Source organism: Heterodontus francisci, chromosome 31 (assembly GCF_036365525.1).
Source record: "Heterodontus francisci isolate sHetFra1 chromosome 31, sHetFra1.hap1, whole genome shotgun sequence".
Taxonomy (NCBI): domain Eukaryota; kingdom Metazoa; phylum Chordata; class Chondrichthyes; order Heterodontiformes; family Heterodontidae; genus Heterodontus; species Heterodontus francisci.
Window position 1 is genome coordinate 18,940,451 of NC_090401.1, and position 13,520 is coordinate 18,953,970.

The 13,520-nt window shown below is 45.2% G+C and overlaps 1 protein-coding gene across 8 annotated transcripts in view; it reads left to right on the forward strand.

Moving 5' to 3' along the window:
* Window positions 1-13,520, forward strand: part of inpp5b (inositol polyphosphate-5-phosphatase B) — a 192,365-nt gene that overhangs the window by 93,964 nt on the left and 84,881 nt on the right. For 4 of the 8 annotated variants that reach the window (XM_068011145.1, XM_068011147.1, XM_068011149.1 and 1 more), the window contains 2 exons: window positions 6,172-6,262; window positions 6,615-6,683. In XM_068011145.1, the coding sequence (XP_067867246.1) occupies window positions 6,172-6,262; window positions 6,615-6,683 (160 nt within the window). The other 4 variants (XM_068011148.1, XM_068011146.1, XM_068011151.1 and 1 more) reach the window with 4 other exon arrangements.

Below are 13,520 nucleotides of genomic sequence, written 5' to 3' on the forward strand. Positions count from 1 at the left end.
TAATTGTATAATTGTGACCCAGTTTGTTTGACCAATATGCACCAGTTTATGTTCGTTAATGTTAAATTTAATTTGGCATTTGTCTACCCAGTTGCATAACCAATCTATATCCTTCTGCTAATCTGGTACCTCTCTCTCTCTCTCTCGCTCTCTCTTAATGTCATCAGCAAGTTTGACAAGGTTTTGGTTTCCATATCCAGTTTGTTTATATAGATTTTATTGCTAATTGCGATGCATCTTTGAAGCAGGAAATGATCACCTGTAATCAAATTCCACTGTTACTGCACCCAAGATAGGACTAACTTATTGATGTTCCATGTCGTTTTAAGGATTTTAGCAGCAGTGCATCCTGCAAAATGTAGTGTATAAGTTATACCTGAGCTTTTGCTTTTCTCTCTTGCTCTAATTTTGTGCAGCAATAGCATTGCACCAGTGTAGGCAATTCACTCCAGTTCTTTACTAATAGTGCTTTCCTACTGCTGTCTAGCCCTGCCTGTGCACCATCTATTCACTCAACAATACTTTGTACGTATTTTTCTGCTGGTTTTGCTGCCACTGCTGCTGCTGCTGCCATCACCGCCATTGCTGCCATTGCTGCTCCCAGTAAGTACTGAGCTGCTTAAGAATTTGTTTGTTTATGCCTAAGTTGATGATTAGCCTGAGTTGTTTGGTTCAATTTTGTACTTTTTTTATCTAGCGGTGGTTTTAAATTGGTCTATGCCAGTAGTGCGAAACGGGCTTATAGCGAATTGGCAGTCCACTTTGCAGCATTTTCTTTTTCTTGGAAGGTTTCCATCCCTGAAGGATTTTCATGAGCCAGTTCAATTGTTATGACAGTCCAACAGCTTTCCTGGTCATTGATTTGTTTTTCTGATGCCAGTTCAAAAATTTCCAGACTTCTTGAATTTAGTTTCACAGCTCCCCATGGTGGGGTTTGTGCTTTTGTCCCCTAAATGTAATATCTCCAAATTTGAAGATGACACAAAACTGGGTGGGAGGGTGAGTTGTGAGGAGGAAGCAGAGAGGTTTCAGAGTGATTTGGACAAGTTGAGTGAGTGGGCTAATGCATGGCAGATGCAGTATAATGTGGATAAATGTGAGGTTATCCACTTTGGTAGCAAAAACAGGAAGGCAGATTATTATCTGAATGGCTATAAACTGAGAGAGGGGAATATGCAGCAAGAGCTGGGTGTTCTTGTGCACCAGTCGCTGAAGGTAAGCATGCAGGTGCAACAGGCGATTGAAAAAGGCAAATGATATGTTGGCCTCCATAGCGAGAGGATTCGAGTACAGGAGCAGGGATGTCTTGCTGCAATTATACAGGGCCTTGGTGAGGCCACACCTGAATATTGTGTGCAGCTTTGGTCTCCTTATCTGAGGAAGGATGTTCTTGCTATAGAGGGAGTGCAGCGAAGGTTTACCAGACTGATGGTGGGACTGACGTATGAGGAGAGATTGAGTTGGTTAGGATTATATTCGCTGGAGTTCAGAACAGTGAGGAGGGATCTCATAGAAACCTATAAAATTCTAACAGGACTTGACAGGGTAGGTGCAGGAAGGCTGTTCCCGATGGTGGGGGAGTCCAGAAGCAGGGGCCATAGTCTAAGGATACTGGGTAAACCTTTCAGGACTGAGATGAGGAGAAATTTCTTCACCCAGAGAGTGGTGAGCCTGTGGAATACGCTACCACAGAAAGCAGTTGAGGCCAAAACATTGTATGTTTTCAAGAAGGAGTTAGATATAGCTCTTGGGTCTAAAGGGATCAAAGGGTATGGGGCTGAAAGCGGGAACAGGCTACTGAGTTGGATGATCAGCCATGATCATAATGAATGGCGGAGGAGGCTCGAAGGGCCAATTGGCCTACTCCTGCTCCTATTTTCTATGTTTCTATGGATCTCAGTGCCCTGGGCTAGGGAAGGGATCCATTGGCCATGGTTCCCACTCCTGATGGCTAGCTACTGATATGGACTGGGGAGTCCATCTGTATGCATGTTAGATGAGAACACAGTGAAGCTTGCTTTTGATGCCTTTCACAGTCTTCCATCTCTTGCTTGTTACTTAATATCAGGTCCAGTAGCATGTTCCTCGCCTAAGTTCCTCAGCTAATTGTTCAATATTACCATCACTATAGTGAGTGGAATCTTTTTTTTTGTTTCTACTGCATCCTTATCCTTTATTGATTTTTCCAATCTTTCCCTAGTGAATTGAAGTCATCTCTAACTCCTGTTTTGTACACGCTTCCCTGATTTGACTACACCCAAAACAGCTGCATTTTTTCCTATAAAATGCAAATCTGATTTGAATGAAATGTTCTTGGTATCCTCTCTTCTATTGAGGTAGTGGTCAATAAAAGATGCTACCAAATAGTTTTCTTCTCGTATCTTTTGTCCTTATCCTCAGAGTTCCCACATCTGGATCCAGAGAAGTCTTTTTTCATGATTGTATTGTGTTTTAGAAATGGGTTTGTTAGCCTCTCCAACTTTTTCTCCCTGATTCCTGAAGGTGGTGACTAATGCCAGGGCATATCATTGCCCAGTAACCAGAAGTGCATCAGTGCCTACCAAGAGACCATTCTTCAGGTAGTGATCTTAGTAGTGATTGTCAGCAAGCTGTCACGTGTGAAACTGCCCTGACCTGACATCCATACCTTTGCATTTATATAGCAGTCATTAACCAATTGGTAGTGCGGAGGTGGTGGCATAGTGCTAATGTCACTAGACTAATATCCCAGAGCCCCAGGCTAATGCTCTGGGGACATGGGTTCGAATCCCACCACAGCAGCTGGTGGAATTTAAACTCAATTAATAAATCTGGAATTTTATTGCTATTCTAATAATGACCATGAACCATTGTCAATTTTTGTGAAAACCCAACTGGTTCACTAATGTCCTTTAGGGAAGGAAATCAGCCCTCCTTACTTCGTCTGGCCGACATGTGACTCCAGACCAACAGCAATGTAGTTGCTTTTTAACTGCCCTCTGAAATGGACCAGCAAGCCACTCAGTTGGATGAAACCGCTACAAAGAAAGAATGAAACCGGACAGACCACGTGGCATCGACCTAGGCACTGGAAACGACAATGGCAAATCCAGCCCTGTCGACTCTGCAAAGTGTTCCTTACAACCATCTGGGGGCTTCTTCCAGAATTGGGAGAGCTGTCCCAGAGACTGGTGAAGCAACAGCCTGACATAGTTATACACACGGAATCATACCTTGCAGACAACGTCCCAGCCGCCACCGTCACCATCCCTGAGTATGTCTTGTCCCACCGGCAGGACAGATCCAGCAGAGGTGGTGGCACAGTGATATACAGTCAGGAGGGAGTTGCCCAGGGAGTCCTGAACATTGACTGCAGACCCCATGAAATTTCATGGCATCAGGTCAAACATGGGCAAGGAAACCTCCTGCTGATTACCACCTACCGCCCCCTGCCCCCCCCCTCGGCTGATGAATCAGTGCTTCTCCATGTTAAACACCAACTGGAAGAAGCACTGAGAATAGTAAGGGCACAAAATGTACTCTGCGTGAGGGACTACTAAGAGTGGCTCAGTAGCACCACTGGTGACTGAGCTGGCCGAGTCCTAAAGGACATAGCTGCTAGACTGGGTCTGCAGCAGGTTGTGAGGGAACCAACAAGAGGGAAAAACCTACTTGACCTCGTCCTCACCAATCTACCTGTCACAGATGCATTTTTTCCATTACAGTATTGGTAGGAGTGACCACTGCACAGTCCTTGTGGAGATGAAGTCCCATCTTCACACTGAGGGTACCCACCATCGTGTTGTGTGGCACTGCCACCGTGCTAAATGGTATAGATTTCGAACAGAACTGGCAACTCAAAACTGGGCATCCATGAGGCGCTGTGGGCCATCAGCAGCAGCAGAATTGTATTCAACCACAATCTATAACCTCATGGCCCGGCATGTCCCCCACTCTACCATTACCATCAAGCTGGGGGACCAACCCTGATTCAATGAAGAGTGAAGGAGTGCATATCAGGAGCAGCAGCAGACATACCTAAAAATGAGTTGTCAGCCTGGTGAAGCTACAAGACAGGACTACTTGCATGCCAAACAGCAGAAGCAGCATGCAATAGACAGGGCTAAGTGATCCCACAACCAACAGATCAGATCTAAGCTCTGCAGTCCTGCCACATCCAGTCATGAGTCGTGGTGGATGATTAAATAACAAACGAGGAGGAGGCTCCATAAATATCCCCATCATCAATGATGGGGGAGCCCAGCACATCAGTGCAAAAGACAAGCTGAAGCATTTGCATCCATCTTCAGCCAGAAGTGCCAAGTGGATGATCCATCTCGGCCTCCTGAGGTCCCCAGCATCAAAGATGCCAGTCTTCAGCCAATCCGATTCACTCCACATGCTGTCAAGAAACAGCTGAAGGCACTGAATAGTGCAAAGGCTAAGGGTCTTGACAACATTCTGGCAATAGTACTGAAGACTTGTGCTCCAGAACTAGCCGTGCCCCTAGCAAAACTGTTCCAGTACATGCTACAACACTGGTCTCTACCTGGCAATGTGGAAAATTGCCCTGGTATGTCCTGTACACAAAAAGCAGGACAAATCCAACCTGGCCATTTACTATCCTATCAGTCTGTTCCCAATCATCGGCAAAGTGCTGGAAAGGGATGTTGACAGTGCTATCAAGCGGCACTTGCTCAGCAGTAACCTGCTCACTAATGCTCAGTTTGGGTTCCACCAGGGCCACTCAACTCCTGACCTCATTACAGCCTTGGTCCAAACATTGACAGAAGAGATGAACCCCAAAGGTGAGGTGAGAGTGACTGCCCTTGATATCAAGGCAGCATTTGACCGAGCATGGCATCAAGGAGCCCCAGAAAAACTGGAGTCAGTGGGAATCGGGGGGAAAACTCTCCACTGGTTGGAGTCACACCTTGCACAAAGGAAGATGGTTGTGGTTGTTGGAGGTCAATCATCTTAGGCCCAGGATGTCTCTGCAGGAGTTCCTCAGGGTAGTGTCCTAGGCCCACCCATCTTCAGCTGCTTCATCAATGACCTTCCCTCCATCATAAGGTTAGAAGTGGGGATGTTCGCTGATGATTGCACAATGTTCAGCACCATTCGTGACTTCTCAGATACTGATGCAGCCCATGTCCATATGCAGCAAGACCTGGACAACATCCAGGCTTGGGCTGATAAGTGGCAATTAACATTCACACCACACAGGTGCCAGGCAATGACCATCTCAAACAAGAGAGAATTTAACCATCTCCTCTTGACATTCAATGGCATTGCCATCGCAGAATCCCCCACTATCAACATCATGGGGTTACCATTGACAAGAAACTGAACTGGACCAGCCACATAAATACCGTGGCTACAAGAGCAGGTCAGATGCTGGGGATTCTGCAGCGAGTAAATCACCATGTATCTCCCCAATGCCTGTCCACCATCTACAAGGCACACGTCAGGAGTGTGATGGAATACTCTCTACTTGCCTGGATGAGGCATTCCAACAACATTCAAGAAGCTTGACACCTCCAGGACAAAGCAGTCTGCTTGATTGGCGCCCCGTCCACCACCTTCATCATTCACTCCTTCCACCACAGACGCACAGTTGCAGCAGTGTATACCATCTACAAGATACACTGCAGCAACTCACCAAGGTTCCTTCAACAGCATCTTCCAAACCAGTGACCTCTACCACCTAGAAGGACAAGGGCAGCAGATGGGTGGGCACACCACCACCCGCAGGTTCCCCTCCAAGCTACACACCATCCTGACTTGGAACTATATCGCCGTTCCTTCACGGTTGCTGGGTCAAGATCCTGGAGCTCCTCGCACTGTTGCTGTAGCTATACCCCAAGGACTGCAGTGGTTTAAGAAGGCAGCTCACTACCACCTTCTCAAGGGAAATTAATGATGAGCAGTAAATGCTGGCTTAGCCAGCAACACCCACATCCCCCGAACGAATAAAATAAAGAATCATTGTTGACTTTTTCTCGCTGCCTGAGCCAGGGAGACCTGAGGCCAATCAAAACAACCCTTTTCCCCTTCTCTTCCATCACAGCCACACTGGCTGATATTGGTTAACGCAACATGGGCCAGGGAATTGAACCTGTGATCTTCCTGCTGTTAATGTTCATGAATGCTTTCTTTTCTGTGACAATGCAATTTTTTGTTTCATTGTAGGCGATTCTGATCTGCTAGCAGCTGAACATGGTGGTGAAGCGAGGGAGAGTCACATGTGTGAAGATGGCTATGTTGAGCCGAGACCAGAAAAGTAAGATATGTGATGCATTATAGTTATAAAATTAGTTTACATTCATTTTGTTTAGAGCTTTAGTGACGTAAATTAAACAATTGGATGATCTTGCCCAATTTAATTTCAGTTTTTGCTCTGTTAGAGCATTTGAGCCTAGAAATTAGTGCTTGGGTTCACGTGTGAATGCTAAACATGTTTACGTTTTTTAATGGTGGCTAAATTGGTTAGTGTCTCCATTAAACAGCGAACAAAGTAATTAATTTGATGCAATTATGTTATGCATTGTACATCGATATTGCATCTTGTAAAGTGTAGGCTGTAGTATCTAGAACGTAACACTTTTTTAACGGCACATTTCCGCTCTTCATAGGTATCCCTCTGACCTAGAATCATGTTCTGACGCCTCCACCAGTTCCTCTGCACGCTCTCCTGCTATGAGGTGTGTGAGAACAAAGAGTCAGTGTGTGTTTGAATGTAGCTACTGAAGTTATTTATGTTGCTTTCTCTTGAAAGTTTAATTTTGAGGCTGTTTTGCAATACTTATCTGACGTGTTTAATTGCTTTATGGTTAATGCGCTCCTTTTTTTTTCCATTTTGTGTTTTTTCTTCCTGCTCTTTTTTTAATTTAAATTTCATGAAAGAAAGGCAGCAGCAGCAGTGCATCACCTAGCCTTCTGTTGCATTTCACAATGGTTGAAAACTAATCTGCAAAAACAGTGGAATTGGGGTTTTCCCGATGCTACACCCGGTGGTGTGTCGATTTTGATACTGCAGAGCAGTCCTTTGCTGTAACCTACTCCGGTGCTGATGGATGTGTCCCAGACAAGGTGGGGCTTCCCTTTATGGAATTTATCTAAGCTCCACTGTAGGTGGTGCACTTATAAACTCAACCTTTGGAGAGACAGCCAAATATTTTCTAAGGGAGTATTAAAGCAGCAGACACTTCTTGTGGGAGACTTGCATTGTGTGGAAATTCTTACTTGCAGGGAACAACAACAGGTAAAAGTGCCTTTTTAATGTCATTTTACTGCAAGATTATACATCAGAGCTTGTTCCTTGTAAATTGTCTGCAAGTTCCATGTGGAAGGCTGGCAGAGACATTCAACATGTATTATTCAAATGACTGGCTTGCCATGAATTGTATACCAACAATTCTAATGTGGCTGGTTGCCACTTTCAGTAGCCAACCCCACTCTACAGAAAATCGCCTGATAAACTCTTTACTTCTCAAAATGAAGACAACAGCAGTGTTTTCACTTTAGTTTTGTCCTGTGCTTTAAAAAGAAACTTTTTGAAGCACAGGTGGATAGAAATCCAGTATGAATGCTTTAAATCAGTAACTAGGATTTCAGCACAGACACCCACTCACTGTTGAATACTGAGGTGTGGAGATGATTGACTATCCTAGAGTTGTTACATGATTTACATTTGGCAGATCAGAATGTATGCAGAGCTTTCCCTTCTGATAAATAGGTCAGTTAAGTCCCACCCATAATGGGGAACATTATTCACATTGTGTGGAAGGAGCAGGCTTCAGAAACCAAATGATGCTTCTCCTGCTCATTATTCATTACTCAACAAATATCACTCAACTAGATTATCTGGTCATTATCTTATTACTGTTTGTGGGAACTTGCTGTACACAAATTGGCTGATGCATTTCCCGACATTACGACAGTGGATATATTTCAAAATTATTTAATTGACTGTATAGTGCTTTGAGACATCCTGAGATTGTGAAAGGCACTAAATAAATGCAACTCCTTCCCTCCACAAAAGCAAATCATACTGGGACCTTTTTAAGTTGCCCAGAATGAAGGTAGTGTGTATTAAGTGTGTGAAAACACTGTTCGCACAGTATTCATTGGAGCATTACTCTTAATAGGAGCATATTTAAATTACCACTAAACTGTCTTTCTCACCTACGTGACCATGGAGGAAGTTACCAAGTTATGAAAGTAACAAGATGTTCTTGCATGCATATCATACTACAGATACTGCAATTGTTCAAAATTAGGGTCTGAATCTAGGTGTTACCCTAACTGGTAGCTGTCTCATTTATTTATTTTTGAAAACAACAACTTAAATTTATGTAGTGCCTTTAACATAATAAAACGTTCCAAGGTGCTTCACAGGAGCATGATGGAAGAACATTGGACACTGAGCCATGTAAAGAGCTATTAGGCCAGATAACCAAAAACTTGGTCAAAGAGAGAGGTTTTAAGGAACGTCTTGAAGGAGGAAAGAGAGATAGCAAGGCAGAGAGGGAATTCTAGAGCCTAGGGCCAAGGCAACTGAAGGCACAGCTTCCAAAGGTGATTAAAATTGGGAATGCTCAATTTGCCAGAATTTGTGGAGTGGAGAGATCTTGGGGGACTCGTAGGACTGTAAGAGATTACAGAGGTAGGGAGGGGCAAGGCCATGAAGTGATTTGAAAACACAGGTGGGAATTTTAAAATCGAGCCATTGCTTAACCACCTGCCAATGTAGGTCAGGAAGGACAGGGATGATGGGTGAGCAGGACTTGGTGCGAGTTAGAACACAGGCGACGGAGGTTTGAATGAGCTCAAATTAGTGTAGGGTAGAATGTGGGACATAGGCCAGAGTCTAGAGGTAACAAAGGCACGGGTGAGGGTTTCAGCAGCCAATAAGCTGAGACAAGGTCAAAGTCGCTGATGTTATGGAGGTTGAAATAGGTGGTCTTGGTGATGGTGTGGCTCTGTTGTGGATGTTCATCTCAGGGTCAGATGTAACACCAAGGTTATGAACAGTCTAGCTCGAGTCACTGGTGAGGGAACGGAGCTTATGTCGGGAACCAAAAACAATGGCTTTGGTCTTCCCAGTATTTCTTTGAAGATATCATCCAACACCAGATGTCTGACAAGCAGACAATTTAGACAGTAGGAGGAACCAAGCGAGTTGGAAGAGGGGTAGAATTGGGTGTCAGCGTACATGGGGAGAAATTGACGCCATGATTTGGAAGATGTCACCAAGGGACAGCATGTAGATAAGAAAGAGGAGGGGACCACAGATAGATCCTGAGGGAACACCATAGGTAATAGTGAGGGAGTCGGAAGAGAAGGCATTGCAGGTGATTATAGAACATAGAACAGTACAGCACAGTACAGGCCCTTCGGCCCATGATGTTGTGCCGACCCTTTAACCTACTCTAAGATCAAACTAACTACCTACCCTTCATTCTACTATCATCCATGTACCTATCCAAGAGTCGCTTAAATGTCCCTAATGTATCTGCTTCTACTACCACCGCTGGCAGCGCATTCCACGCACCCACCACTCTCTGTGTAAAGAACCTACCTCTGACATCTCCCCGAAACCTTCCTCAAATCACCTTAAAATTATGCCCCCTGGTGATAGCCCTTTCCACCCTGGGAAAAAGTCTCTGGCTATCCACTCCATCTATGCCTCTCATCATCTTGTACCCCTCTATCAAGTCACCTCTCATCCTTCTTTGCTCCAATGAGAAAAGCCCTAGCTCCCTCAACCTTTCTTCATAAGACATGCCCTCCAGTCCAGGCAGCATCCTGGTAAATCTCCTCTGCACCCTCTCTAAAGCTTCCACATCCTTCCTATAATGAGGCGACCAGAACTGAACACAATATTCCAAGTGTGGTCGAACCAGGGTCTTATAGAGCTGCAGCATAACCTCGCGGCTCTTAAACTCAATCCCCCTGTTAATGAAAGCCAACGCACCATACGCCTTCTTAACAACCCTATCAACTTGGGTGGCAACTTTGAGCCATCTATGGACATGGACCCCAAGATCCCTCTGTTCCTCCACACTACCAAGAATCCTGTCTTTAAGCCTGTATTCTGCATTCAAATTCGACCTTCCAAAATGAATCACTTCACACTTTTCCAGGTTGAACTCCATCTGCCACTTCTCAGCCCAGCTCTGCATCCTGTCAATGTCCTGTTGCAACCTACAACAGCCTTCCACACTATCCACAACTTCAGCAACCTTCGTGTCATCGGCAAACTTGCTAACCCAGCCTTCCACATCCTCATCCAAGTCATTTATAAAAATCACAAAGAGCAGAGATTCTGTTGACTATGACAGGATAGACACGAATGAAACCAGGCAAGTGCAGTCCCACCCAGCTAGATGACAGTGTAGAAGCATTGGAGGACGATGTGTGATCATCACTATAAAGGGAGCGATTTAGGGAGGAAAGAAAGGCAGTAAAGTCAGAGAATCAGAAGAGTTGAGATTGTGGTTGAAATCACAAGATGAGGAAGACATTCAGTGCAGAGGCAGGGAGAAAAAGCAGTAAAGCTATCTTGGAGAAATTTGGAGTAATATTTGGATGGAGAGTACAGAAAAAGGACTTTAAATGAGAAGTGTGAAGGGTGGAACAAGGCGTGAGATGCTCAATGGAGGAGAAGTTGCCAGAGAAGTAGGGAGACAGACCACACTGTGATTTATAGATAAAGCATTATGTCACCACTGCGACAGTTTGAGCGGAGCAAGAGTTGGAAGGAACAGCCTGGTGGGAAAGGTGTCATTACCCCTCAACCAAGTCACAGTCAAGGCCATAATTTGATTGCCAGCAATGAGCTCATGAATGATAAGAGCTTTATTGTCGTCGTTAGAGCAGTAGGACAGCAGGTGAAGTAAATGAGGGGGAACTAATAAATAAGGCCAGTAAGACTGAGAGGGAGAGCAGGCAGGGAGATGTTGCTGAGCACAGCGGGACTGGTGGTCTGAAGTGCATTTGTTTCAATGCGAGAAGTATAACAGGTAAGGCAGATGAACTTAGAGCTTGGATTAGTACTTGGAACTATGATGTTGTTGCTATTACAGAGACTTGGTTGAGGGAAGGACAGGATTGGCAGCTAAATGTTCCGGGATTAGAAGCTTCAGGCGGGATAGAGGGGGGTGTAAAAGGGGTGGGGGAGTTGCATTACTGGTTAAGGAGAATATCACAGCTGTACTGCGGGAGGACAGCTCGGAGGGGTCATGCAGCGAGACAATATGGGTGGAGCTCAGGAATCGGAAGGGTGCAGTCACGATGTTGGGGGTTTACTACAGGCCTCCCAACAGCCAGCGGGAGATAGAGGAGCAGATATGTAGACAGATTTTGGAAAGATGTAAAGGTAACAGGGTTGTAGTGGTGGGTGATTTTAACTTCCCCTATATTGACTGGGATTCACTTAGTGCTAGGGGCTTGGATGGGGCAGAATTTGTAAGGAGCATCCAGGAGGGCTTCTTGAAACAATATGTAGATAGTCCAACTAGGGATGGGGCCGTACTGGACCTGGTATTGGGGAATGAGCCCGGCCAGGTGGTCGAAGTTTCAGTAGGGGAGCATTTCGGGAACAGTGACCATAATTCCATAAGTTTTAAGGTACTTGTGGGTAAGGATAAGAGTAGTTCTCGGGTGAAGGTGCTAAATTGGGGGAAGGCTAATTATAACAATATTAGGCAGGAACTGAAGAATTTAGAATGGGGGCGGCTGTTTGAGGGTAAATCAACATCTGACATGTGGGAGTCTTTCAAACGTCAGTTGATTAGTATCCAGGACCAGCATGTTCCTGTGAGGAAGAAGGATAAGTTTGGCAAGTTTCGGGAAGCTTGGATAACGCGGGATATTGTGAGTCTAGTCAAAAAGAAAAAGGAAGCATTCGTAAGGGCTGGAAGGCTGGGAACAGGCGAAGCCCTTGAGGAATATAAAGACAGTAGGAAAGAACTTAAGCAAGGAGTCAGGAGGGCTAAAAGGGGTCATGAAAAGTCATTGGCAAACAGGATTAAGGAAAATCCCAAGGCTTTTTATACGTATATAAAAAGCAAGAGGGTAACCAGGGAAAGGGTTGGCCCACTCAAGGACAGAGGAGGGAATCTATGTATGGAGCCAGAGGAAATGGGCGAGGTACTAAATGAGTACCTTGCATCAGTATTCACCAAAGAGAAGGACTTGGTGGATGATGAGTCTAGGGAAGGGAGTGTAGCTAGTCTCGGTCATGTCATTATCAAAAAGGAGGAGGTGTTGGGCGTCTTGCAAAGCATTAAGTTAGATAAGTCCCCAGGGCCTGATGGGATCTACCTCAGAATACTGAGGGAGGCAAGGGAAGAAATTGCTGGGGCCTTGACAGAAATCTTTGTATCCTCATTGGCTACAGGTGAGGTCCCAGAGGACTGGAGAATAGCCAATGTTGTCCCTTTGTTTAAGAAGGGTAGCAAGGATAATACAGGAAATTATAGGCCGGTAAGCCTTACGTCAGTGGTAGGGAAATTATTGGAGAGGATTCTTCGGGACAGGATTTACTCCCATTTAGAAACAAACGAACTTATTAGCGAGAGGCAGCGTGGTTTTGTGAAGGGGAGGTCGTGTCTCACTAACTTGATTGAGTTTTTTGAGGAAGTGACAAAGATGATTGATGAAGGAAGGGCAGTGGATGTTGTCTATATGGACTTCAGTAAAGCCTTTGACAAGGTCCCTCATGGCAGATTGGTACAAAAGGTGAAGTCACACGGGATCAGAGGTGAGCTGGCAAGATGGATACAGAACTGGCTCGGTCATAGAAGACAGAGGGTAACAGTGGAAGGGTGCTTTTCTGAATGAAGGGCTGTGACTAGTGGTGTTCCGCAGGGATCAGTGCTGGGACCTTTGCTGTTTGTAGTATATATAAATGATTTGGAGGAAAATGTAGCTGGTCTGATTAGTAAGTTTGCGGACGACACAAAGGTTGGTGGAGTTGCGGACAGTGATGAGGATTGTCAATACAGCAGGATATAGATCGGTTGGAGAATTGGGCGGAGAAATGGCAGATGGAGTTTAATCCGGACAAATGTGAGCTAATGCATTTTGGAGGGTCTGATGCAGGTGGGAAGTATACAGTAAATGGCAGAACCCTTCGGAGTATTGACAGGCAGAGAGATATGGGCGTACAGGTCCACAGGTCACTGAAAGTGGCAACGCAGATGGATCAGGTAGTCAAGAAGGCGTACGGCATGCTTGCCTTCATCGGTCGGTGCATAGAGTATAAAAATTGGCAAGACATGCTGCAGCTGTACAGAACTTCAGTTAGGCCACACTTAGAATATTGCGTGCAATTCTGGTCGCCACACTACCAGAAGGACGTGGAGGCTTTGGAGACGGTACAGAAGAGGTTTACCAGGATGTTGCCTGGTCTGGAGGTCATTAGCTATGAGGAGAGGTTTGATAAACTCGGATTGTTTTCACTGGAACGATGGAGGTGGAGGGGCGACATGATAGAGGTTTACAAAGTTATGAGTGGCATGGACAGAGTGGAC